Source organism: Athene noctua, chromosome 23 (assembly GCF_965140245.1).
Source record: "Athene noctua chromosome 23, bAthNoc1.hap1.1, whole genome shotgun sequence".
NCBI lineage: Eukaryota > Metazoa > Chordata > Aves > Strigiformes > Strigidae > Athene > Athene noctua.
In genome coordinates, this window is record NC_134059.1 from 9,064,160 (window position 1) to 9,092,125 (window position 27,966).

Here is a 27,966-nt window from a genome sequence, read left to right on the forward strand (position 1 = left end):
GGTTGGCCCCGCGTGACCCGCCGCCGCCGCAGGTGAGGCCGCGGAGGGTCCGCTGGCCGCCGCGCTCGCGGGGCTGCGTCCCGCCACCTCCGTGTTGTGAAACGGGGAGTCTGTGGGGGCTGGTTCTGACCGCGGACGCCGGCGGCACAGAGACGTGTTCTCTCGGGGAGTCGTTTACGTCAGGTTATTTTTATTAGAAAGTGGTTTCAAATTCAAGACAGAAACGCTGGTGAAACGCCACTTCAGAACGCACTGGACTAAAGCGGATTCTGCTGATTTCATCAACAGACCCGAATAAGTGGGGTTTCTCTCTCAAGGAAAGGTGCCATAGCGGTAATTCTGCTACAGCCTTTGCAGCATAAACCGACATGCCAGGTCTGTCCAAAATCGCAACTTGTGCTACAGAAACAAACACGTTCTCTTGGAAGCGGTTTGTGTTTTGGAGAACCCCGTGGCTGGAGCACCAACAGAAAGGAAGAAGTAAGATTGAAAAGCTTTATTTATGTACATTTTCTGTGAGCAGCACCTGATGCTGTTAATCAGTAGCCTCTGAAGGCTGTAAAATACAGCATTTGAAGGCTTAATTTTTTTTTCAATACATATGAAATACATTTTGCTATAAAACTATCACTTTCAGTATGAAGAAAAGTGAAATATGAATCTTCATTGTAGAGATATTACAGGGCTGTGCTTCATCAGCTCCTGTGCAATCTCTATCAAAACTGACTGAGGCTTTGCTGTAACAAATGAAGCTCCCACTGAACTCAGTTACTTAGAAAAATTAGGCAAGGGAAATGTGAACAGTGATGTTTAGAGATATAATAAGGGCATCAGCAATTTACATCTTTATGATTTAGAATGAACTGTTTGACAGGAGGAGAAGAAAACATGTGTGATGTGCTTTCAGAATTATCACCTCGAGGGATTTGATCTTTTGTCACTTTCTTCTGAAACAGGTACAAGGGACAGGACTAAATGGGTACTTCTGACGACTTGTATGGCAGTTACTGTGTGCATACAGGCATTGGCGTTTATTGATGAAATCCGGGCATGCAACTCTGGAGTGTGAGCTGTATTTGAGGAAGTTTAGATAGTGGTTTGGATTTAGTTACCTTTGGAAAGCTTTCTTATTGGAGACATATGGTGTAGTTGCTTGGAAATTATTTTGTACTGCAGACAAAGATCAAAGGTTTTGCACTTTCAAGAGCTGAAATGAAAGAGCAGCAGCACAATAAACTGTGGGCGCTACATATCCAGTTTTGATAGCCATAACCCTGCCTGTGACATCTGAGCATTTAAAAAGGGCTGCTCAGGCTAGTCATTGGACATTGGAGCTGTTAACTAGCTGTGATCTAAAAGCAACAGGAAGGAATTCCTGACAGGGAGCTGTATCTTCTGTCCCTTGGTTAAAAGACTTTCAGTTACCAAGATGCAGAGAAAACTGCGAATATATTACGCACCTCACAACAGCAGACAACAGCATGAAACAACAAAAGAGGCTGTATCTCTGGATTCTGTTAAACACTAGTAGATGCATAATATATTGATTTCCAGCTTAAATTATACCAATAATTTAGAGAACTAAACCAGTAACTGGTATTAGTCTGTTCCTGATATGCAGTGTGAGTATCTCATATACCTAAATAGCAGCAAACCCTAGAGAATAAGCAGTAATTATGCTCAGAAAAATAAACACAATGTTCAGAGGAAGACAAAAAAAAACACAAATCCAAAGCACTTCAGCAGAAAACGAGGTTGTTCAAGACTGAATTTCTAAGAAGGTTTCTTTGTACCACTCTTCCCTGTTTTCATAAGGCACTTAAATGTTTTTGTCCTTCTGGGGGAGTGGTGGGGCTGGGGAAGCAACAGAAATTCTGCAAGCTGCCTTTTTATTGAGTGCATCTGAAAAGCAGGAGTGGGCATCTTCCAACTTACTCAAGAAACAGTAAGCAAAGAAGTAAATTCTGGTCCTATCAGTATGTTTTGGTGCTACAAAATTGAGGAATTAAACCCAATTATATGTAGGTGTATTTTAAATAAACAAAATACTGTCACTACAAGGTGGAGTGTAACAATAGGAAACAGCTTTATTTGCAATAAATTTCTATCCCTGTAGGGCAGTAATCTTGGAACTTGAACCACTGGCTTCCCTATTGTGCTATTTTTAATGGTTTTCCTGGAAAGCTGTCTTGCTCTGAATGGCAAAAATGGCACTATACATGGTTTTCTTCTTTTTGTCACTATTAGCTTGGTAGAAAACACCTCAGTTGTATACTATCCCATTATCTGTTTAGAGCAGAACCAGTGGTAGGGACAGTCTCAAGTGTATCTGGGATCCAGGAAAGTGCTTTGGCTATGTCAGTTGTCTGCTATGAGAAACTTAATTAGTTTCAGTTTGAGACCTTCATGGATTTGCTGCAAGCGTCATTCTCCCATTTGAGCCTTAGGAGCAGACAGCAGGTTGGGGCCCTATTTCCTGGTCTGATGCTTGTAGAATAAGGTCCCAGGCCCTCCTTTTACATGGCACCCATAGTAGTCAGCTGTGAACAGTGGTGCAAGCCCAACTCTTCTTTGGTGTATGATAGAGTGTCTCCCAGTCAGCTGGGTACCTTCAGCTAGGTCCAGAAGCTGCTCAGTCAGCAGTGCCTGCTGCATACTTGGCATTTAGTGCACAGCTGGCTCAGTGTCACAGTCTGTAGCTAAGCGATTTGAAAAGAGATCTATGTAAAAGACAGCAAGATGTGTCAATTAAATTGGATACATGGAACAGCAACGTTATTTCCAGTCCTGAAGTAACAGAAAAGTGATGGGAGTGTGAGTGTCTTGGGGAAGTGAGAGATAAATATGAGGGATGTCTATTCCACACAAGTATGCGCACTAGAATGCACACATTTTCTGAAATCCCATTTCCTTCTGTTGCGTTTCAGTGGAATAAAGACCATGTGACTTGTAAATGCCTGAAGTCCTGTTGGACATCATGGACCATTTCAATGAGATGTGTAGTTTAGCTGAACTTTTCCCCATCCTGTATGGAACAACTACCAGAAATATGAGCTAGTGATAGTCAGAGAGACAAAGCTGCTACACGGATATTGTTAGCAGAAAGCTGTTCTCTGAAATGGTGAATTATCTCGAGTAAGCTAAAAATTAAGATATTCTGAGCCTTTGATGTAATTTATTTTCCCCTTCTGGGGACAACCTTTCTCCCTTCTAGGCTGTTGTAAAAGAAACATTCTCTTATGAATAAATATGACAAATAGAAAAATAAAAATATAGAAACAAACGATGTAAACGCAAGCCCTGAGGTATTTCAAGCACACAGTGTAATTTCTATACCTGACATGCAATCTAAAGATGCCAGTAAGAAAATTTACTTTATGGCTCTGTAAAAATGTCCCATTTTTCTTTCCTGCCTTATACCCGCAAGAAAGGGTGAGAGGCTGAGGTAAGAGCCCCATGGAAGCTGTGATAGTCACAGAAGCAGAAACAGAGGATAGATATTAAAGTGCTGTGTGTCTTTCCCTGACCATTTTCACTCTTCAGTTGGCTTCCACAGGCCAGTTAGATTCTGCAGAGTATCTGACAAAGTGGCTGCCTTTCTGGATATAGGCTCCACTCCTGCACCAGCATATATACCATATAGAGTCTTGCAGGATAAAGGGACTTCTGAATAAAGATTTTAGTGGCTCCTCTTTTTTTTTTTTCTTTTTTTTTGTGTGTGTGTCTGTGTCTCAGGCTAGCTTGGGAAGCTCAAGCACACTTTGCACTACAATTGCTCTCAAATGACTGTGTTATCTTGCCAGCTTCCCACCTCTTTCCCCCTCTTCCTTTAGCCTGGATGTCCTTGGACATGTTTCCTCCCCCAGAGCTTTCTGCATTTGCATGAAGGGTCCAGTCCTAAAAAAAAAAATAAATCCAGTCTCTGCATGACTGTGAAGTCAGTGGGCCTACTCACATGAATTAGTTTGCTGGAGCAGGCCCTTAGGCTTTTTTGTTTGTTTTATCAAGTCCAATTTTATGAATTCTATCCTGTTTGGGCTTTGGAAAGAACTGTTATGGAAGGGATCATAGGTCTTACTTTTAAAAATGGCATTTGTTTCTCTGCTAATTCTTGGCAAACAGGGGCTTAGTATGAAAGGGTTTTGAGCACTGTGTACCTGTGGGTGTGTGTGCACTCCTGCATAGGGAGACTGTGGAAGAATGTGCATGCAAACATGCACACACAACATACTCCATTGCACATACTTACCTAAACAAGGTACTGCATATACAGGTACCTGCTCATGTGCATATATATTTGTAAAGAGAGATATGCATGCGCTTACACAATGTCTATAGGTGTGTAAACTCTTAATTGCACATATACAAATATTAAAAATCAAATTAGTCTTAGATGCACCTTTGCTTTTTTCATTAAAAAGGACATTTTAAAAACCTTTTTGTTGACTTCGGTTTTACTGTAACTAGTACAATTCACCTGCTCACCTAATGGGATATTTTCCTCTCAGTATGTTAAAACACTAATTAAAATGCATTACAATTATTAAAGTGGGTAGAAGAGCACTTCTTGTAAAGCTTAGTCTGGAACTCCTGGGACATAGTTGTGCAGTGAACGTTTTAGATCATGTCTCTTGTGTTACGGATCGCACAGCACAGAACCATGCTGAATATCATGCCAAAGATCTAGAAGAGAAGGGATGCAATTTAGGGATCCATTTACAAAACAGTTATAAAATAGCCTGCATATCAGAACAGTCTGAAGGTTCTTATGGCAGAGTAGCAAGTGACTGCTTCCATCTACAAACCCCAAGATATCAGACCATTAACATAAAAGGTTTCACTGATACTCTGTCCCACCCATGTTGCTTTGCTGTATTTTTGAGTATACCTTCATGTTTTACACAAATCACAGGATTGTTTAATCCCCTTTACCCGTGCCACGGTTTCTATTACATATGTAAACCCTTCATCTCCTTTTAAACGTCCACATAAATTCATGAATCTTCTGCTCTTCAGAGCAGCCAGAGGTGTGTTTCTTTACTGATATTTTGGCTCCTCATGCTGTTTCAGACTGCTGCTTGGTTTCTGAGTCTGAAGGAGGCAGCGGCACACGCCTGCCGCAAAATGCTTTCTGTTGAAGCCCGTGTTTGACAGGGACCTCCCACTCCTGCCGTATCCCTGCCGCCGGGTGACATCTATGGGTGACAGTGCTGTCGTGGGGAGCGACCCTGGGAATGCAACAGCGCACGCCTGGGGGGAAGAGGGACTGTACGGACAGTTACCGGCGCTTTGATGATACAGTGCGATGAAGCTACCTGTAACTAGGTGCTGCCTGTTTGGGAAGGAAATGCTGTTCTGAAAACTATGCGGTTTAAAGCCTGTTCCTTCAACAAAATACATACCGATCACTGGATCTGTGACCTAGAAAATCTGTTTATAAATCATTCTTCACGTTGTCAATGCTACAGTCAGCGTTTTCCTGGAAAGCCATTTCTATAGAAAGGGTAGGCACTCTATTCCTTATGAAATATAAGGAATGGATCCCCAAAGGGCCTAAAGCATCAGTGTGCACTTGTTTTGGAATAATGAAATGCTGCTACGGCCTTTTGCTTTTCACTTTGGTTCACATGCACTCTGCTTTCCTACTATTACAACAAAGTAAGATTACCATTAGATACTTCGGACCCTGTCTAAGGACACAAAATGAACTGGTAAGAGGAAGTCATGCAAGCCTGCTTGTGTCAATGGAGTTAGTTCCCAGAGAGAGGACACACTGAAAGCAGTAAGCACAGCTGAACCTTTGAGGAATCTCACCAGTTGCTGCGAAACACCCTCCACAAAGCTCTGAGTCAGAGACAGGGTTCTGGGCTAAAATATAGATTTGAGAGTGAGAACATGGATTTACTCACTGTGATGCCAGCAATTGCAATTCCAACAATTCCAACTAAACGCAGATTAGCATCAATTACATTCTCAATTTCAACCAGGCAGTTCTATTAAAAAAAAAAAAAAAAAAGAAAGATTTTTACTCCTAGAAAAATATACTTCAACCAACTCTGTCAGCTGTTCTCACTAAACAACAGATAAACATGAAAAATATGCCTTGTGTTTTGTTGGATGATTTTCACAGCATATTCCCTTTTCTAGTGACACATCTGTACCCCTTGCCTGTACAGGCTGACACATACAAGTTATTTTCTTACAATCAGTTTTCCCTAAATTTAAAACCCTTTATATCATAGGCCATGCTAAATCAGTAACTTTGGCCCTTCAGATTGACATTGTACTCAAAAGCAGATTCCACAAAAGACAGAAATAACAGTATCCTTAACGCTAACAAAGTTTCTAGTCAGGACTCTGCATGCATGATTAAGGCAGGTACTTGCCAAAATTCAGCTTTCATGGGGCTTTTCATCTAGGATTCCTATTTTGCTACGTCCTTCCCACTTTTCAGATGATGTAATATTGTCTCAGTTACCTGCTGCAATTGAGAGACACAGTTACCATGGGATACTATAGGAAGGCTTCAGAAATGAGGGCTAGGCATGTTCAATATGACCTCCAATTTTTTTCTGCCTCCACTCTGCTCCATTTCATATGGAATTTTGTGCTAGAATCTGTAAGGTAAAAAGGAAGCTCTTCCTTTCTTACTAAACAATTGACATGAAATAGTGATTAGAACAACCAGAACAGAGGACACTTGCCTTTGGCATTTGGATATTCTCTGGACAGGGTAATCCCATTTGTTGTTCCATATTATCTTTACCACAGCATTGAAACTAAACGAGAGAGAGAGAGAGAGAGATGAAGAATCAAAGAAGGGGAGACCACAGACCTGTTTCATACTGAAAGTGAGTTACTACTTTCATACTGAAAGTGAGATAATAAATAACTAAAAAAAAGAAACAATAGAGATCAAGTCATAAATTGATTCCCTATATTAACTGCTACCTCTTGTAGAGTTCCAGCTGTGTGGGCCAAAATTCTCAAAAATCAGTTTCAGTTGTCTGAAGCCATAGCACACGGACAAATTTGTATTAACAACAACATCCAGAAGGGCTTTTTACACAGTATCTCATAACAAAGTGAACAAGTGGATTTTGGAAAAGCAGACCCCTGGCTCATGAGGAAAAAGGAGTCGTTAAAGGGAGAAAGCAGAAAGTTCAAATAGTGCACACAGAGTTACGGGCAACGCACAAAAGCTACAACAGAGAATGCCAGAATCTTTATTTCTGACAAAACATAGTGCTGGCTTTGGAGACAGTAATAAATCAGAGTGTTTAAGAGGGTTTGTTTTTCCTGTTTGTCTCCCACAGAATGCTTGGAATTCCTCTTTGGGTCAGAAATAACAGCTATGGGAGAAGGACAAAAGGGCCTGAGGTTGTGAAATGTTTGTTCTAAAGAATGTGGGAATGCTGTAAGGAGCAACAAAGCTTGGGCTTGATCTCTGTGGGAGGCAGTGTAGATACAGGATGGACACAAATAGGCCTCAGGAAGTCACAGGTTCTAGTTCTGGTTCACCCACTTTTTGGGTGGCCTGAACTGAGTCACACATGTGCTTTTGGTTCAGCCAGTGACCAGGATCTGCCACATGGTTGGTCCTGAGACACAGATGACAGTTTTTTCTCTGACAGATGCAGAGAGGTTCAGACCTTTCTACCTCTCTCTGCATTTGTGAGTATTTGTTAATGGATTTTAATATCCAAAAGGGCCATAATAGTCCTATCTTCTGCACAACAAAGACCAGAAGCATCAGCTGAAATTTAAAAGCCTGGCCATTTTCACCTGCAAAGGTGGGGATCCCTTGGGATCTGAAAACCAGAATTCTGACAGAGCCATCAGGAAACCAGGTTGTGAGCCTCTGGCTTTATTTTAACACTCAGTTCTATTCTCGCATACCTCAGTGGGAGGCATTCTTAATTTTAAAAGGTAATGTGACAGTAGAGTGGTAGTGCAAGGTATTAAAGTTCAGGAGGACTACTCACAGCTAAGTGGTAGTGATAGATAGTCCTGTTGACCTTCCCCCCTGGGTTTTTCATATAGTCATCATAAATGTCTTCATAGATTTTCTGGGATTCCTGTATTGCCTGCAGAAATGAGACTTTCCAAATGAGTGGCAAATAAGTCTTACCCTCAATCCAGTGCAGACTTGCAGCTTGTGTCATCAACCTCCAGAACAGAAAATTATGCCTGGTAAACCGAGGTATCATGGTTGGAAAGACAGGAGGTTTTGTGGCCTGATGACATTCAGAGGGACTCTGCATGGGTCAGAAATGTACATATGCTCTATTCTGTGTTTTGGGTAAACACTCTTCGTTGGAGAAGTTCAGTGCTTGAATTTGTTTGCTTCTTTACCAAGCAGTGTCCTCTTACCACATAGTTCTACCTGATGTTCCTTGTGGACATAAGATTGAACCACACCTACAGATTTTCTTAAATAGAGGGGGGAAAAAACTCCATCCCGTTCTGGACTTGTGATGACACAAGCTCTCACTGACTCCAGATAAGGACGTCAGAGAGTCTTCCTGGGAAAAATCTTCTGGAAAGTTTTCCTATGCAAGTGTAGGTCAGTCAGCAGCATTGAAATCCATAACTGCCTTATTATTACATTAGAAGTTGCTTGCTACTTACCACTTTCTTGCCTATAAAGGCAAATACTCCAGCAGTGACCTCAGCCGCAAATATCACCAACAAGCAAGCAAAGAACTGCAGAGGAAGAAGAGAATACTGTATTAATATACCTTGCACAATTCTGCTTTATGTGGACTGCCAGTCAGTCCCTCGTTCTTGCCCAGGGCTTAACAGCCCACACAGTAACTGAAAGAAAGCTGGTAAGCAGGGTCCATAACAAGTCAGATTTCTTGTAATAGGGAAACAATGGTGGAAATGACAAAGATGTGGCTCAGATGGTAGTTCAGAAAAGACAGAAGGTAATTCCAGGCATATCACATGAGGCAAGCAATGGAACTTCTTCATGTATGTAAGCTCTGCAGTAGCATGGTGGCTAGATATGCTAGATTAGCCAGTAAAAGGACATAAGACATTTCAGGTCTTGGACTGTAAAGATCTTTCCGCTAATGACACAAAGCATACGCTTTTGAACAATTTTCCTGCGCAGCCCAGGCCCTTGAAACCTTTTACTTACTGCTCCAAGTAAGCACTGAGACTCCCGCGCTGCTCCACAGCACCCAAAAAATCCAACTGTGGTCATGAGAGCCCCTGCTCCCACCAATACATAGAGTCCTATGAAAAATCAGAATCAGACAAGAATTTTAAGAAAGTTTCACTTCTCAAAGTCTGCTACCTATTTTGTCAAAACCACACATTTGTAACAATGGTCTCTGGCTCTCACAAAGAACACCTGTTACACAGTAAAGTTTCTCTTGCTACAAAAGGAGAGCAATGATCTCTTCAGAATTCTTAGAGAATCTCAGGATACAAATGAGAAGACTTCCACCTCCCATTTCTTGTCCCAAGGGTAGCTCAGTCCAGGAAGAAAATACACCATACCATCCAGAACCACCTTACAACTCTTCAGTGAGGAACGTAAGGCAAAAAAAATCCAACATTGCTAGAAGGCTTATTTCTGTGAAACTTGGGACTGGAAATGTGCTGTACTGCTGTGTAGGGGTGGGTCTTAAAAAAGCTACCTGGCAGCTATCTCTGTCAGTTGCCTGGCAGTACATAAAAAAGGACATTTGAACATCTTCAGAAAGGTATAGGCACTACAGTGTCACGTCCCTCTGAAATCAGTGCTTTGGCTGGGGATAAAGCTGACTGCTATTGGAAGGAAGAGGAGGATTGGGGGAACTCCTTGAAAGCTGTTGGAGGAAGCTGGTGGGAACTGTCCATGTTAGGTTAATGGTTGGACTAGATGATCTTCAAGGTCTTTTCCAACCTAGATGATTCTGTGAAGTGAAACAATGAATTTACACTCTCTGGCTAAATAATGAGTGGGAAGAACAGCTGGGGGAGGTGGTGGTGGTGGTCCTAAGCTCAGCAATAGTCCTGAGCTTGGTCACTGCAGAGAATGGAAGCTCCTCTACCGTTCAGTGATTTGGAGCATGGCATCTTCCTTTTATGATAAGTAGCTGCTTTACTGCCTGCTGGGCAGGCCTATTCCAGTGTCATTACTTTACATTTTTTCCTCCAACATACTGATGTGTCAGAATATGAGATATCGGCAGGTTTTAAAGGCTAATACCATCAGTACATTATGATCAGGAGACGTGGAGAAGAGTTGCCTGAAAATGGATAGAATCCATCCATCCATCCATCCATCCCTTCATGGGCAGTGTCAGTTCCCATCAGACGACAACAACTGTCTTTGTGCCTTGTCTCTGGATACCATGTCAGTCAAAGTACAACAGGCTCAGTGCAGTGCCTTGTATTTCTAGTCTTCGTCTTGTGAGGGCAACGTGGAGGCCGTGGCAGAAATCTGCCACGCCAATGCACTGCTAGACAAAACAGCTTCAATTCCCTCATGCCGGTGTGAGGGGACAGCGGAGCTACAGGCTGTGCGCACTAGAGGGCACAGTGAGCCTTGCTCCCAGCTTTGTCTGTGCAAACTTTTAATGAGAACTTCTCGTATTCTCAGTTAGCAATTTTAATATTTTAAAATCTGACCGTATCTTTAGGGTTAACAGAACTGCTGGCATTTACTGTTAGCAGGCCTTGTGTAACCTAGACTAGAAAGCCCTGCAAATGACAGTGCAATGATTCCTAGGAAAGGGAAAAAACAATCAGTATACAGAGCATCTAGCTACCCTGCTTGGAGAAGGCAGATTCCTGCCTGCTGTCCAGTCATCTGGCACATCATTGTATATCAGCCAGATATCTATAGCAGCTACTGTGATCCCTTTCCTCTCCTCCATTCTTCTTGCCCTGGTACCTTTCTTGTGCCAAGGATTGCTGCCATGGAACACATTCTGCTAAATAGCAATAAACCAATTATAATTTAATATGGCTTTACCAGGTCTGTGATGCCAGATATGCGGGATTTGTTGCTGACTGTGCTGGTATTTCATATTCGGTATTTTCTAGATTTTTAACATTCAACATCCTGTGACTTACTAGGACTGTGCCTTCAAGCTGATACTTACACACATTTTCACAACACAGGGGCTTTTACTGAGGTAAGGATATACAAATATATATAATGGCTCAGGAGAGAAAGGTCAGCCCCTCGTGGAAGGTGAATTGGAAGAGACAAAAAAACTCAGGTGCAGAACCTGTTGTTCAACTGCCAAACGCCAAAACTGCCATTTCCTGAGATCTCCATGGTAACAAATGGAGTGTAACTACAAAGATGTTTCCTGGGCCCTTTTCTGCATGTCACTCCCTACCCAGTCCCTGTAATTATCAGACAATTTAGCAGAGAAATTATGATTAAGAGGACTGGAAAGAAGTCTTCCTATTTCTTTTTGTTGTTTCCAGCTAGCAAAGACAAAGTAAAGCTCTCTGAGGCTCTTTGAGGGGTGAGACTACTTTCAAGTGTTTGGATTTGCTTTTGTCTGAGAAACAGACTTGACATTTCGCTTGCATGACTCACAGCTAAACCACTACCTCAGTCAGAACTTCCCTTTTAAGGCGTGTTACAGGAAGAGCTCACACCACTCACTAAAGAGAGCGGAGCTTGCTGTGTGTCTGGCCCCGCAGCTGAGCCAGACAAGGGCTTAAAACCACCTTCTTCCATCTTCTCTTCAGGAGAGTTCATTCCAGACTTTGTCCTTTCTCAGCTTGGGACTAGTAGTTGTTGATACTCTGAGAGCTATTTCTAGATGAAAAATGATGATGACACTCAAAAAAAATTCTACAAAACTAAAGATGTTTTACCTTGTCTACTATATATACACACGTGTAATCTTTCACACAGGAATGAGACACTTGAAGAATAGATTGAAAAAAATTCAAAGGGACCAGGTTACTTCTCAGCTTGCACAGTGAGGTGTCCTGGCACCCAGATCCAGGTGTGCTCAAACTGAAAGATGATTTCCAGGAAAGGTTTCAAAGCAATAGATTTAGAAACATCCTAGATGGTGTAAGTATGTAAGACAGGGGGCTAGTATTTCTTTTCCTAGTGGGCTATACACACCAATGTAGGCATGATCACCTCAATTTTTTAACAGGAATAGACCTAAATTGAAAAGCTAGACTCTCTAGAAAGGAAAGAAAAAGCGAAGGTTGACAGTGTATGGCACCCCTTAGAATCACAGCCTTACCTAGAGACATCGTGCACTGATAGTCAAGTTAGCCTTGTTAAGATCAGCAAAGCAGACAAATCCAGAAATTTAGTAGTGTTAATGTCATACATTGCTATGCAATAGTGTCATGTGTCAGAAGTAACTAAGTTTCAATAAAGCCTGTTCCTTTCAAAAAAGCAGGATGGAAAGCAAAGCCTTAATCAGCTTCTATTCATAAACGCTTCCATTGTAAAATACAAAGCCTTGGCAAGGCCTCCAATTTGGCATCTACAGCGCAGCAGAGAAACACAAAAACCACTTAGTTTACAGTCACGAAATGGAACACTTTTGATAGTTAGAAACTGACACAAAAAAGTTCACCACAAACCTCAGCATGGCAAAAAGAAGCATGTGAGTCAGGTCAAGGTAGAGCGCTTGTTTTGGCAAGTGGAAAATTTTGAGAGAACTGTCTAGCTGTGGCTTTTTGTGCAGCACAAGTAAAAAAGTACAAGGTAGAAAGGAAGTAAATGGTTGTGGTCTGTGTGAAATTTTTCCTCGTACCTTTTCTTGCTTCTGTTCATTTCCTGATTCCTAATTTTGTCGCTCTGTTCTGTGTCTGCTAATGAAGAGGAGAGTTTGACAGCTAAGTCGTCTCTTGGGTTTGTTGGCAGCCCACGGCCCACACAGGAGCAGACAGTGGATGAAGAGAGAATACTGAGAACAGGCACACTGCTGTGGCATTAAGGAGGGCAAGCGCTGGACTTACTGGCAGAAACCTGCCATCGCTGTGACTGCCCACAATTCAGGAATATTTATTGCACCTGCATGCAGGACCCACAAAGCAAGTCACTCTCAGTCCCAGAATGCAAAGGGATTGAGAATTAATTCCAAAGAATTAAAAGCCATGTGCAAAACACAACAGAAAAAATTGGTTGATCTGAGCAGATACAGCCAGAACACCAATGACTGTGAGGTGTACTGGAGTAAATATGGGCTTTTATGTAAAAATGAAGGATGAAAAATGAAGTGTCATAGGATTGGGGTTTTTTTTTTTTGACAGAGCCTATTCTCTTGACCTTTTTTTGTGGGGAAATATTCAGGTTTTGGGGTGGTTGGTTTGTTTTTTGTTTTTTTTTTTCTTTAGCTGTGCTAAAACACACACACAAACACGGAGATGTTTATAAGCTGTGAAGAGAAACTAACACTTCTACTTCTAGCAGTAACTCAAGTGAGGGAACACCTAAGAGCAAATTGATTTCTTTTCTGGCTAAAAAATAGAGTGTAAGGGTGGGAAGCCCATACTTCAGCCATTGTTGCATTTTGCAAAGAACAAATTTGGAAAGCAGTAAAGCAGCAGCTTTTCTGTATACTTGATTTTTTAATTCATCCCACAGGGAAAATCATTATTTCCTGAAAGGAAAATGTCAAATGGGGGTATTCCCTGTGAAAATACCAACAGGAGGGATTCCCATTTTGTACCAGACTCTGCTTTGTAATTACAAGGGGAATTTAAAAGTCACCTGGCAATCTCAGAGCAACCTATGGCTCCCAGTAATGAAGAATGGCAAATAAAAAAAACCCAACCCTCAGTAGGGGTCTCTGGATTGGCATCTATGTTCATGGCACAGAGTTCTTCCATAACATACTGTTTCCTCTGCATATGAGTACATATACCCTACTAGGGCTGTGGTTGGAGACAGCAGACCTGCAAGTGTGAAGAAGCACCTCAGGAAGGGTAAAGGGTCTTCTGTGCATCATTTCTGGATGGACAAAACCTTTGGGTTTAGCAGTGAATACCGAATTTCAGCATTTTAGACTAGGCAGAAGAGAAGGATGGAATTTTGTTTCTGATGACTGAAATATGTCTTTATGTGTATCAAGAGTGAGGGAGGGATCAGCCCCATTTTTAGAAAAATGATGAGTGAAATCTGCAAGATATGTGTTCTTTGTTCCTCAGAGCAATTAAAGACCGCTCTCAAGGTAACATGCAAATCTATGTATAACTAATCTGCAAGGAAATGCCACCAGTTCTTTAGTCTGTCACATGGCACTTGGACAGAGCAATAACCATGTCCTCAGAATCAGAGTCCCTCTATGCTCCCATCGGAAAGAACCACGGGATAGGCAGAAGGGCGTACTACTGATGTTTTATGGACAGAAAGGAAATATTACAACACAGACCAGGCAGGTAGGAGCCTGCTGATGTGAACGTTAAAACCATTCTTATTTCAGGCAACGCATGAACCATCACCACCACCACCAGATACACTCTGATGACCGCCTACAGCCTGGTAGAAATCTAATTTCAGAGTCTGGAATAGAACACACTCCCAGAGTTGTTTTTTGTTTGGTTGTTTTGGTTTTTTTTCCCCAAATCTTACCGAGGGCTTTGAGATATGAACCCCTGTAGAGAGACTACTGCAAAGAGCAGGAGCAGACAAACATACACTGTCTCTCTGTCTGGCTTTATTTCACATGGGTTTCTTGTTTACCTGGCTGCTACGGTCACTTTCCATTTTAAATAATTCTACTTTTTGGTTTTTGGGCCGAGTAAGTAACACTGAACAAACAGCCAACTGTTCGTGCTCCGCTGAGAAAACAAGAAGCTCTGTTTTTGGTATAAGGGATCCAGAGGCAGTGATGAGAGGAGTCCTAGAACGCAGACATGACTTGAAGAAATTTCCCTGAGGCTGTATGTGCATTACAGTCTGGGAGGCAGATGTGCTCCTCCACAGAAGGACTGAGGCTCTCAAGCCCACAGTAGAGCTCCAAGGAACCTGTAGTGCAAATGCACTATTGGAAAAGATGAGAAACACATAGGGAGTTGGAAATAACAGGCCAGACAGGGATAGCTCTGTGTGTTGCACATGGGAGCAGAGTCAGTTTCTGAAACAGGCTTGTTACTAGAGATTGCCATTTTTGTGGGAATAGATTTTTAGTATATGCATCTATAAAATGCATTTACAAAACTGGAGAAGAGAGGCAGAGTCATCTGAAAGAAGATGAATTTCTGGAGAATTGGAAAATACCCTTATTTTGACCATAATGCACAGACATAATTACGAGTCTTGGATGAATTTAACAGGGATTTTGTGGTTAGTCTTCCTGGAACCACAAAAACATTACAGATACCAGCCAGTTTGTAGGCTTCTGCTGCCACACAGATCCTCTGAATTTCAATTTAAAAGCAACCTCACTGTAATGTAACATCCTGGTCCACTGCCTTCCCCTTCCCACAGAATACCAGCACCTGTTACATGTCTTGCTCACATGCATCTCACAACCCTAAATGCTTATGTCTACCTCCTCAGTAGTCTCCAGTGCCTCTGTCAATACCTACTTCACCCTGTACCAAACTTCACCGAAGTCAGATGTAATCAGCATACCTGTATTGGGTGGATCTGTGCTAACGTGGCTGAACTTCACAGAATCCTGTGGCAGTGCATTCTATGATTTAATGATATGAATAGTGTGAAAAACTTCCTAATATGGAAGTTTTCATAGTACATTGTATGATAATAATAACATTGTCAAACTTCTTAGTACTTTTTCTAGTTTTATTGCATCCTTTTTGACCAGAACCACACATAGCATTCAAGACACTGAGTGCATTGGAAATTTACACAATGATATTAAAATTTTTCAGTTGGATTCTAATTTCCTTTCTTAATAATTCCTGATATTGATACGCCTTTCTGACTGCAGCTGAGCAAGGCACTTTTGTCAAGAGCAACTGACAGTAAGTCTATGATCACGTTCCTGTGTAGTTATAGCTAATTTAAAGTCTGTCAGTGTTTATACTGCTTAGGTTACTATCTTTGGTTATCTCTCACCACTTGCATCCCTTTCCTTTACTGATGATACTGTATTCCATCTGCCTTTTTAATACTCATTCATTTGGTATTCTGAACTCCTCTAATAATTCTCTGCAATTCTCTCTATGTTAGGACACCCTGAATAATCCTGTATGTATGCATACATTTCCACAAAAATTATACACTTCTAATGCTTAAATACATAGGCTCCAAGACACCCAAAACAGAAAACGGAGTATGGCTGTAACGAATTCACAGAAATCTGCAGCCCCCCACAGTAGCAAAAGTTAGGACTCTGCAAATAGCTGTCTTTACCCACCCAAGTGCAGACAGAGTAAGTGCTGGAACAAAACAAGCCAACTCAATCAAAACCCTCTCTGTAGATGTTTTTGAAGTGACACACCCCAAAAAGGTGCTAAGGGCTTTTTTACAGAGGTGTTATTCTTTTCCAGCAGACAAAATGCTTTCCTCTTTGGCTTCATAGTGGACAGTCCACTGTATTTCCAGCTCTGTCCAAATGAAAACAACCCAGGCCATTTCCTTTGAGATACAATGGGTTATATTGGTTTGGTTCTTTTTCTAGAAGCCACTTTAGAGACTGGCATCTAGAGCAGTTAGTCCTTTTAAAGAGAGTATGTGTGAAGAACAAAGCATGTAACTGAAAAAAGCCTGAGCATTCCTGGAGTTTAGTGTGCTGCTACAGTAAAAGGAAACATCTTGACGTCTTTTTACTTCATGCAGGACAGGTTTATCCTCAGTCACCTAGGTTCACTTGCTACAGGTGGCTGTTTCTGGAAATGTAAAAGTGTTGAGCTTGTGGTAGCGGGCTCTGGTCTGTGCATGGGCAGTCTGACCAGAATCAGTTACAACTGCTTGATTGCTCTCTGAGGTGGGCTGAGGGAGGTGCACTCAGTGAGCAGTACTGTCAGAGTTCAGCATTCACAGCAGTGCGACCAGTGTGCGGGCACCAGGGTGACTTGCAGCTGCCTAGGGGAAGGAGAAGAGGGTGCATCAAAGAAGGAAGTGGCGTAACTGTCTTTTCAACTGTTGCTGTGTGGAGCTGACTAGCTTCTAGAGAGCTACAGGCAGAGAGAGCGGGGTGGGAGAAAGGGTTACCCAGGAGGACAGTTTAACAGCCAAAAACCATAAAGTGCATTTCATGCTTAAGTGATTAATTAAAAAAAACCCAAAAGAAAAAGCCTCCTGAATCCAGCATATTGTAAATATAAAACAGCCAGCCTGAGGTAGATGGACAGATTATTCCCATTAGGCTTAATTAGCTCATGTTGTCAGCATTCTAGCTTTGTGGTGGCCTTGCCTTTATTCTGCCAGGCAGGATACTGACTTTTAGGAACTGATGCTAAGTTTTATGATTCAGTACAGAGACTGAGGACTTTTGAACAACTTTCATTTTGAGTAAGGGTTTTTTTTAGGGGGTGGTAGTGGTGGTGTCATATTTTTAAGCAGATTTCCAGCGCAGCAGCTTTCATTTTCCACTTTAGGGCCACTATCAGCCTTTTCTAAACCACTCTTCCTCAACTGCAGAAGAGACCTGCACACAAGATGATAGGAAGAAAGGCAAGTTCATTGCTTAAGTCTTAAGTACTGACTAAGAGCCTCTCCAGTACACATGGCAGAACCATTTGATGTTGCTCTTGTGGTATTTCATCTCTACACAGAGGCTACTTTGCCAACAGGTTTCATTTTAAAGGCTGATAGAGTTTGAGAGGCTATGGATTTTGGAGAGAAAATACTGTTGACTAGAAGTATAGCGCTTGGCTCCAAAATACATGAATAGCACTATAACAAAATGAGGCACAGGAGCGGAGAATTGCAGTTTACATGGATCTAACTGCTGGCCAACTCCTGTTTGTATGGGCACCCACTACTATGGAGAAAAACTACTAATATCCTTCAACTCCAGACATGACTTCATATACTAAAGCATGCACCAACTAACTGTACCTTTCAAAGCCAGAATGATCACTCATGCTCTCACAGACCCCAAGAAAAAGCCACAGCCATCCTGAAACCTCTGTCCACAACTGGTTTGGCCCTAATGAGTCCCTGGACCACAGACTGAATCACAGAGCTGGAGCAAAGAGAACATAACATAGCAGAAAGTTTGAGAGCTCTGTGCAGGAGAAAGCAATGCTTCAGTGCTGCCAGTTATGAGAAGGCGTGATCCAGATTGATTCATTCACATTCATCAGTTTTTGTTACCACTCCTGATGGGACTTGTTGAGTACACACACTTCATTTTTATTGCTACTGGCAGTGATGTGATCCTCTGCACTTCATTTATTAGTGATACAGAGAGTTTGTCCCTCCATGTTGCCCAAGGAACCAGAACAGACTTTCCTCTTCAGCCACCAAAAGCAGAGAGGGGAGAGTAGGTGTCTTGAACTGACTTTTAAAAAGTCCCTGTGTTAGTTTTCACTTCACAAATGCTCAGCTTGCACTCAGCAGGCACTGTGCATTCACTTCTGTGCTTTAGGTATTTTTAAATTTAAGAACAGCACTACTACAAAGGATTAATTAAGGACCAATTAATTGTGAGACAGCAATACTGACATCTTGGGTTCACACAAGCATCTCTTTTCCTTCTGATTGTTGCAGACTTTCCTGCCCAGTAAAAAGTTCACCAGGGTCTTGGTACAGGAGTTTCAAGAAGGATCAGCAATCCTAGGGAATTCCCTTTATTCTACAGAGCTTTTCTCCATTTGGTCAGTATAGTGTCACAGACAAATCAGATAAAAGAGGTAACTGCCCAGCTATTGCCCTTTGCTAAAATTATCTTTTCTTTCTTTTTTTTTTCTCTCAAGTACAGCTAAGAGAGGAATATATGAAATCCACCAGAGATGAACTGAAATATAACAGGAAATCTACAGTTCTGCCTCACAACTTGAAGCACAGGCACAAAAAACGTACTGTGAGGTGGAGGAACATAAAAACGTTGTCATGCCTGTCAGTGCATTGGGAACTCCAAGAGTTGGAGAGCTGCAGAGAGAATGTCCAATTTTAGGAGGCCGCTCCAGTATAAGATATACCCGGTACAGTGGACAGAGACTGTATGGATCAGAGTTCCAATTCCAACCTTTTATGTTGTAGGTTAAAAACCTGCAAGCTGGGAATATAGATCACTGAACACAAAACCACAAGCAACAGAAAACTAAGAACACCTATGTGTTTGACCTCAGCGCTGCTGCCTGTAAGTTGTTCTCAAACCAACAGAAACATTTCAGAGGCTGGAAAGGATGAACAGGCCTGGTTGCCAAGACATGGCCTGAACTATTCAAGGGGGCAGAAAAGGCAGCTGGTCTGCTGGTAAAGAACAAGGTTATTTAAGGAGACTCATTCTGGCCTAATGGAAAATGCAAGGATATAATTATCAATTATTTTAAACTAAAACAACATTTCAGATCCAGGAAAAAAAACATCACAAGGAAGCACAAGAGAGAAGATGGTTAGATTCAGCTGGCAGCTCAATACAGGTATAAAAAGGAGCGGAATGTGCTGCTCTTTAGAAGCAAGAAAACGAGATGTTTTCCACTAGATTATGATTCCGGACAGTGCTTCAACCTACAAAGCAAACTCTGAATGCAGCTGCACTGTTCCAAGCACTGACACAAAGCCGGTCTGATCACAGGGGCTTGGGTTATCACAAGACAGTCACAAAAGCGGTCAGTGGAACAGAGCTAAAGAAATTATTTTTAAATATATGGCCATATGTTTCTATCTCCAAGTCATACTGATCATCTGCTTTCTCTTTCATCCCTCTGGGCAGCTGCTCCTTGTGTGCTGCACAGCGTTCCATATTAAGAATTCCTATGCAAAATTCTGGCTGTCACCCAGAATGCATGTTACAGAGCAAACACACAAAGCCAAATAAACAACACTCGGAGTCTCTGTGGGAAGGGCCCGATATACCACTGTTAAGGGGGACTCATAGCTGAAATCTCCTATAGAGGTAAAGCTCTTGAGCAACCACCATTGTACCACTGCCTTAGTCACAGATTGTTAACAGCCTCAGATGTCTGAATGGCTGTTCCATCAGATGCTCAAGAAGTCAAAACAGCTTTTAACAGGATTTGTAATGAGGGAGGGCAGTAGAAAAGTTTTTGGTTTTAGCAGGAATGCTCCTTCAGAGCATAATACCTATTACAAAAAAGGGCCAAAACTTTGCTTTAGAATTCAGTCAGAAATACAAGTTTAAAAGAATTCTCAACATGTTTACGTCCTGTTCCTTAGCACTTTCTCTGCTAGCAGTTACATATTACAGCATACAGCTCTATAAATACGTGTGACAGCCCAATGGTTGAACGTCACGGTATATGATGAAACTTTTACAAGAACATTCCCCAGGACTTCCCAAAATGAACAACTCTAAACAGCTTTTGTAATTTCTATGCAGGACTGAAGCAGATTAAATCTTTTAGAGGTTTAAATACACACCAAAGAACATCTTGTTTATACAGTGTTACAGTCTGCACTGCAAAGCTGTGAAATGACTGTGGTGCTTATTCACATCACAGGATGTATTACTTTCTGGCTTCTAACAAACCAACAGTACTTGATTTTGAAGGCCAGAACATCCTTCTGTCTTGTTGAATCTCCTGGTTCAAACATCAGTGCATGAGGCAGGGAGGAGTTCCAAGATACAGCACAGGATATTCAGCAGGTATAAACTGGATGTGGAAATGAAGTTGGTGATCTAATATGCTGCTGACATAGCAGCTCAGGTGTAAGAGAAAAAGTAAATCATACTTCCTGGCTCTCTGTGTCAGTGGAGGTGCTATAGGGTATTTAACCCTCAGGTCCCAATCAAATATTCATCTGAATGGTTTTATTCAGCCTCAAAAACTCCCACAGACACTTAGCTGGGCATAGCATTTTACCTATCAGTTCCCACAGTACTATATAGTCAGCTCTGTGCCTCTAGCCTGGTTGCATACACTGGAGAAGCTTGGGGTTAGGACTGTGGTGTATCAGGGTCAAGGTCTCCACTAAGAGAATCGGGGTATTTAAAGTAACTGCACAGCCCAGGCAATATTCCTGTGATGGGTAACTGCTACAGGACATCTCCATTCCTGGCCACCCTGCCAGAATGGCTTGATGGACAAAGCAGGACTGGGTGTTCATTCAAACTTGGCATTTGTAGATGCCAAAAATGTCTGCACCAACTGGATTTTATTGAGTCCATGCCCAGGGGTGATATATTAAAAAACAAAAAATCTGACTCTTCTGGTGTAAGGGCACATTACAATTACCAATGGATAGAGAGACAGAGAGATGCAGTTGCTAGCAGTCCTAGACAGCTGCTATTTAAGGATGTCTATAGATACATAACACAGGCCTTTCCAGAAAACCCAACTGGAAATCCTAGGGGGAAAAAAAATTATCTTAAATGCCTAAAATTAGATATGACCAATACCAGTTGTGTGAGCTTGGGAAACTAGTTGATTCCTGCCTAGGTTGGGCAAACAGTTCTTGAGACGACTAAACCCTGCAGTTTTACTTTTCAGCTGTGGAAGGATTTGCTCTGATACTTAAAGTCACACTGAGGGCTTCTGTGTGCAGACACAGGGAGAACTGGTGAGCAAAAGTTTTACCGCTGCACTGGTATTAGAAACATTCAGAAGTGACACTGTTGTTTTGTTGGCTAGCAGCTGCACAGAAAACTCTGGAAGGCTATAGTGGTGGTGAGCCCCATGTTTCAGGAGTCTCTGACCTGTCTCAACTTCTATTCTGACAGTATTAGCACAATTCACTTAGGGTATGTGAGGACTGGATAAAATCTAAGAGAAGAGTTCAGTTAGGCCTAAGGAAGCCGACACCAAGCAGAGAAAGGGTGAAAGCCATCATGCACATGACACACAGCACCAGAATGTCCAGTTTTGTGTAGTTCAGCCCAGAAACTGTTGGCCTTCATTTAATTCAGTGCATAAGGTGTGTCACATGCCGCAGGATGAAACCAACACTAAAGGCTACTGTCATCACAGGCACTTTAACTTACCCATGAAGAAGTACTCTGGAGACTTTTTGTCTGAAGCAAAGTCTGCCATAACCCCACCAAACCGCAGCCATAGACCAAAGGCAATGACAGCCAATCCAGCCAGCTGGAAGATAAACAGACCGGTCAATACTTTAGTAACAATTGGCTGGAGAGCATCAAAAAGGTGTCACTGGCACCCTATGCTTTCTTGAAATCCCACAGATCAGGACTGCAGTGTCAGGAAATTCAAGAAGCACTTGTCAGTGTCAGGTAACAATGAGTTCCTGTTACAGTGCAATGTCTTTCTTCCAGCTCTGCAGTGTAGTTGTGCTTCTGAACTTAGTAGTGACTTTCAAACCTCATCAATAAGCTCATTTAGTCATCAAAATTTTGCCTGAATTGCCATGGATAATGGAGTGGGATGGGGGGTTTGTGGAGAGGGAGTGTCCATGAGGAACACTGCCCTCCTCCCTCTGAACCGTGCTGTGGTCAGGCAGTATGCAGGAGGCCACTCAGGGCCTGGGTCTGGACACGAGATGCTGTTACCGTAGGTGAGGCACCTCATGGGGAAGTGCTGTGTGACCAGGGGTTAAGCCCTGCTGACGCGACACACACCAAAATTTTTTTCCAACTGTCATAGCTGTCTTAGGGGTTAAATAACAGCCCTTTGGGCTGAGAGGTGCCCCCTTCCCCTGTACGTATCACAGGTCCATCTCCAGTGTCACAGGATATATGATGCTGTAGAGAGACCAGCTGGACCTCTAAATCATCGTACCAAACTACAGGAGACTATCTGCCATTTCAGTATTGCTGCTGCTGCTGCCCAGATGTAAGAAGGGTTCTGTTAGAGGATTACCAGAAAGAGAGGCTTGTATTCTTAGGGACGTGCTGAAGTTAAGTGTGTTTGGACCAATTATGACAGGGCATTTTTCTGTAAATCACCCTGGGACCCCCCTATCAGAACTAGGAGGTAAAAGAATTATTACAGTGTAAAATAGCTTGAGTCACAGAAATGATTAACAAACAAGTGATGGATGCTGTCAAATGCAAGGAAAAATTCCCTTTCATGTGAACAAGACTAGATGAAAAAGAAGTGTCAAGGCATGTTGTTTTGAGGGGAAAGATCTATAGACAGATAGACTATGGACAGACCCAGCACATGCCAGCCATAAGCCTACCAGTAGTGATGTGTGTCCTGGCAGACAGCTTCAGCATCCTGCAGGACCAGGCACAGTGCTCTGCTGCTGCTCTGATGGAGGCCCTGTGCCTGGGTCTGCAGCAACTGCACAACCTGAACGAGGTTCACAAGACTCCTGCTGCTTACCATAGCCTTGGCAGCCTGGCGTGGTGCTTTTTAAATCTGTCCTGCATTGCCTGGCACTTGGTTCATCTGGCATAGCTACAGCAAGCAAAGAAAGCAGGCAAGGATATGGCTGAAGAGCTTGGGATCACAGCTTTCGCGCAGAAGTGTCACAGCAGAGTGTGGGGGTCTCCTGCCACCCTGGTCGTCTGAGCCTCCAGGCTTGCAGGTGTGGGCTCTGCTCTTGGACTGCCAGAGCGCAGCAGGAGCCCCCTCCTGCCAGTCCAGGCTTCTCTGGTAGTTTGGATGTGTCTGAAATGAATGTCCCCAGTCCAGCTGAGGAGATGGTTTCTTCCATCTCAGTGAAAAGGCAGATAACAAAACACAGCAATTGTCACTTTTGTGAAACAACATAACGCAGAGCTTTGTCCTTCTACTGACTCGCAGCTGCAGCTGGGCAACATCACTCTGCTCCTACAGCTCAAGCACAGCAGCGCTGTGTGCCCGGAGCTCACAGTGCTGTCACCAAGAGGGAAAAGCATTTGGTTTAACCGTGTCTCCAGCATAAAGGAGACAAAAGCCCAAAACTGGTTGCTCCAGAGATACTGAACAGGATTATTTTGTGACTTCTTGTAAAAAAACAGTGACTCGAAAATAAAAAGATATTCAAGAAGATAACACTGCTAATTGTTTTCCGGTCTGAAAAAATGCAAAGTTGCTGGGGGTGTGTGTGTGAGGGGGAGAACACAGCATGAGGGAAAGTGAAGGAAAAAGGAAATCCTGAATTCAATGGTGCTATGGAGCTGTGAGACTATTGAAAGCGTGCGATGAGGGGAGAATGGGCATAGCGTTCTCTAAATCTCCTGAGGGTTCTGCAGGAGACAGTCTTCTTTGCCACATAAAGTAGCTTTCAGCAAAGTGCGTGCAGTAGGACGCGAGGGCCTCCTCTTAGGATGAACTTGTCAAAGTAGCACCTGTTGGTTCATTCTGTGAGGTGACATTATTAAAAAGCATCATGACGCTGTGAAGAAGCGTTCTGTGGCCGTGCGCTGCAGCCTCCTGTCTGAACTCCTGTGCTTGCCGGGGAAATGGCCACTGCCCTAAGCCGCCAGTTAGAAAGAAGCAACGGCAGCTTCTGTCAAGTGGGTGTTTTCCCGCGTCTTCACAGAAGCGAGTAAAAGCCGGGAGCGCTGGCGGGGCGAGCCCGGCCCGGCCCGCCGCGCCCATCGCCAAAGCTCGGCCCTGGCGCGGGGCCGCCCAGCCCGGCCCCGCCGCCCCCCGCCCCGCGGGCCCCGCAGCACCGGCGGCAGGTGCCGCTCGGCGCCGCCCGGCCCGGCCCGGCGCAGCGCTCACCCAGAAGCTCAGGTTGAAGATGAAGAGCAGGATCTTGATGCAGCGCATCCCCCCGCGCACCGTGCCCATGGCGGGCGCCGGCTCCGGCAGCAGCTCCCGAGGCGGCTGGGCCCGACTGGCCGGCGGCTCCGCGCGGGGCGGGCAGCGGGCCGGGCCGGGGGCAGGTGCGGGGCTGGGCGCGGCGAGGGGCGGGCGGCCCCGCCGACCTGGGCCCGCCCCGGGAGGCGGCGGGGCGGTGCTGGCGGCGGCCCTGCCCCGAGCCGCCGGGACCGGCACCGCCGCTCCGGCCCGGCGCCGCTGCCCGGCGCCCTCCGGCGGGGCCCGGTCCGTCCCGCCCGGGCGCTGCCGTGCGGCCGGCGGCCCCGCCACCCTTTTTTCCGCGTGGACCCAGCGAAATCCCCGCCGGCCTCCTGGGCGTGGCACCTGTCTCGGGCCAAGACTTGAAATTAGGCCCTTAAATTCTGGGGATGCTAGGGCGCGCGCCCATAAAACTACGACCCAGATCGCGAATTTGACGTGTGAAGCCCGAGGACAGCAGGAAAAGCGCCGTTCTCCTTAAAACTGTTTTCGATCACGCTGATACACTAAGGGCCCCTGAAGTTCATTTTCCAACCACTAATACTTCCACTTCTGTTCTCAAGGTTTGACCAAAAATGCCAACTCTGTTGTCAAAATCTGTCTCCTCTTACAGTCTTTTTTTCAGCTGCTGATTTCTTTCACAGTCTTCAGAAAGTCTGAGTCTGAAGCTGCCCGAGGGGCTTTGACAAGGGAGCGTGAGGTAAGGTAGAGTGTCTTGAGCAGCAGGTTTTCTGTGTTAAACATTTCCTCTCAGTGTTTAACAAATAAAGTAACTGTACAGTTTTGCCTGTCCACGCTGTTTCCATGTTCAGAGTCAATGTTTCCCAAGGTGTGCACGGAAACCATGGACAAAGGCATGGGAAAAGATCCTTGGGTCTTGTTATTTCGACTGCAATTACACTCATGTAATAATCCAGTAATACTGAAGAATGTTGGAGGTTGTTTCTATTTTCACTCACTTTGCTATTCATTTTCAGCTGCTTTAAAACCTGGCAGCATTTTGGGAAAATCATCCCAGATAGTTTATTTGAATTGCAACAGCGAATCTCTTGTTTCATTTGCAATGAAATACACTTTATGAGTTTTTTAAAAAGAAACATTCAACCTACCTCATGACACACAGCAAAATCCTGCAGCTTCCCTTTTTCGTTTCAGAATGATGCTGTGCTAAATGGTATTGACCTACCAGGTCCAATGTGTTCCTTCTAAAATGACAAAAACATGAATCTATTTGAACAGACATAATACCCTAATGGCAATGAGATGTATCAGACAGTAGGAGGGGACTCCATTATCCCCCTATATACTTGAAGCAATAAAAAATCTAAAGGAGGGAGCAGTTTTGCATTGGCTTACGATGGCAAAATAGGTATGTTTATTTAAAAGTCTTTTATCAGGCTTCTTTAGTAACTTTCATGCGAATTTGCTTTAAAAGTTTATGAATGGAGCATTCAGCCTTCATAAGTAGTAGGTCTCCCTGCTACATAATTCTTGCAGTGAATGAAATCCAGTTGAACTGGTGCTAAATGTTTTAGGAAGGTTTTGCTCTTCCCAGCTAGCAGTTCCAACTGGTGTCATGAACAGTGGCATCAGTTTGATATTCTGCTCTATGTGACTGGGCTTTTCTGGTCATCTGTTGTTGCAGATACATTTATGTTCCTGTTGCCTCTGGAAGAAAGTCATGGTGACAACAGCATCTTCTCTTGCTGTCTAGCTCTTCTGACTGTAGTCAGGAAGTGTGAGATCACTCAGTGTGAACCTGATTCAATCTTTTTGTGATTATTTTTTCTCAAAAGCATTTCAGAAATGGTGATTTATAGCTGCTTTTGCATTGTTTTCTCTAAAATGTGTTCCCAGGGCTATGGCAAGGGGGCCCCCCCGACCAGCCCATTGCACAAAATGTTAGCCTGTGAACTTCAGTCTTGGTCCCACTCCCCTCACTCAGCTGCTTAAGCCCATGTTCTTGTAGAGGTTCTGTAGCACAGATTGTCTCTTCTTCCTCAAAGCAGATCGAACGATCATCTTTCAAAAACGGTCTTAGAGCTCCAGTTTCTTACAGAGCTCTGGGCAGGATTTTTAGACTCCTCAATATCTGGATCTAGCAAAGCCTGTTTCTAGGAGTTACAGGCAGTTTTCAAAACCAGGGAGCTATGGAGAAGATTTCCCTTTTTTTTTTTTTTTTTAAATAAAAAAAATCTGGATTTGAATAAACACTATTTGCAAACTTCTATGGTTGCAAATTGCAACCCAGGTGCTAAGGGCAACAAATGAAACTTAGCTGTTGATAAAACCTTTTCATCTAGGAGACAGATGAGTAAGCAATAGTGGAAAGCAGAAGTCACCTCTGTCTAGTTATCCACAGCTTTACTGGGTGGACAGTAACTGGGCCCTGGGAGGGTCACACTGTCTATCCTGAGCTCCCGTGTGTCTCCCTGCATGACCCGGGGCAGCTGCCTTCACCTGCCAGCCCTGGTTTGTCCGCCCTGTGTGTGTGCTCTTCCTGGCAGGGGTAGTTCCTGCGTGTGCATGCGACCAAGAGGATCGTGGTTCTTCTTGGTGCCTTTATTTTGGGTAGAGCTAACCGTGATTAAGATGAAACGTGTACTTGAAATGTGTTCTTTCAGAAAAGTACTTTTTTTTTTTTTTTTTTTTTTCTGAAATGGAGCTCATTGTGAGCCAAGGGAGAACCTGAGTGAATGTAAGGGCAGGAGCTGCGGGACAGGGCCCCTTACCTTGGCCGGGAGAGCAGTTTCCTGACAGCACGCGACGGGCGCTCCCTGCATCACCGCCGGAAACCGATTTAGGCAGGAAAGCGGATTTAATTGCCAAGTGCTTGCACAGTCGCTCTACAGAGTGCAAATGAAGACCAGGCAAGCTATTCAGTGGGACCGTGGCAGGGGGTGTGCGGGTCTGTATCCCGCCCTTCTCCCAGCCTTCCACGCCGACGCTGCCAGCCGTGTGCGGGGCCAGTTCCACGCCAGTGCCGGGGCGCTGCTTCCCGCCAACCCCGCCCGCGGGGCCGCCCCGGGCAGCGCACGGCCAGCGGCGCTGGGAGCTCAGAGCCCAGCGGGCCTCCGCCAGGACCCTGCGGGTCCCGCTTACCGGAGCCGGTTTCCTCCGCGCGGCGCGCCCGGTTACGCGCGGGGGCAGCGGCCCCTCCGCTGAGCAGACGCCCGCAGCAAGGCAGAGCTCGGGGCCCGATGCCGCCCGGGCCCAGCCCCGCCGCTGCCGGGACGGGCGCGC

At 44.0% G+C, this 27,966-nt stretch overlaps 1 protein-coding gene across 6 annotated transcripts; it reads right to left on the reverse strand.

Annotated features, from left to right (window-relative positions):
* Positions 1–41: 41 nt before the first annotated feature.
* TSPAN2 (tetraspanin 2) lies at positions 42–27,961 on the reverse strand. Of its 6 annotated transcripts, none has more exons than XM_074925538.1 (9): positions 27,826–27,961; positions 27,456–27,569; positions 22,014–22,116; positions 9,146–9,243; positions 8,632–8,706; positions 7,986–8,087; positions 6,705–6,779; positions 5,910–5,993; positions 2,729–4,683 (listed from the first exon to the last, which is right to left on the reverse strand). In XM_074925538.1, the coding sequence occupies exons 2-9, from the start codon at positions 27,504–27,506 to the stop codon at positions 4,618–4,620; spliced, it is 654 nt and encodes a 217-aa protein (XP_074781639.1). In that variant the 5' UTR covers positions 27,507–27,569; positions 27,826–27,961; the 3' UTR covers positions 2,729–4,617. The 6 variants fall into 6 exon arrangements, with proteins under 6 accessions (XP_074781640.1, XP_074781639.1, XP_074781643.1 ...); XM_074925542.1 differs by lacking the exon at positions 27,826–27,961 and adding an exon at positions 25,833–25,928 and having other exon boundaries at positions 27,456–27,659; XM_074925539.1 differs by lacking the exons at positions 2,729–4,683; positions 27,456–27,569; positions 27,826–27,961 and adding exons at positions 42–2,720; positions 24,646–24,780.
* Positions 27,962–27,966: the final 5 nt, after the last annotated feature.

Excerpts from the sequence above, each read along its gene's own strand:
- TSPAN2 (XM_074925536.1), bottom strand. The coding sequence starts at position 24,714 with ATGGGCACGGTGCGCGGGGGGATGCGCTGCATCAAGATCCTGCTCTTC. Across the intron at positions 8,707-9,145 it reads CTCAGTGCTTACTTGGAGCA|TTCTTTGCTTGCTTGTTGGT; the intron begins GTAAGTAAAAGG and ends CTTCCTCTGCAG. Across the intron at positions 4,684-5,909 it reads TTGCAATTGCTGGCATCACA|ATCTTTGGCATGATATTCAG; the intron begins GTGAGTAAATCC and ends CTTCTCTTCTAG.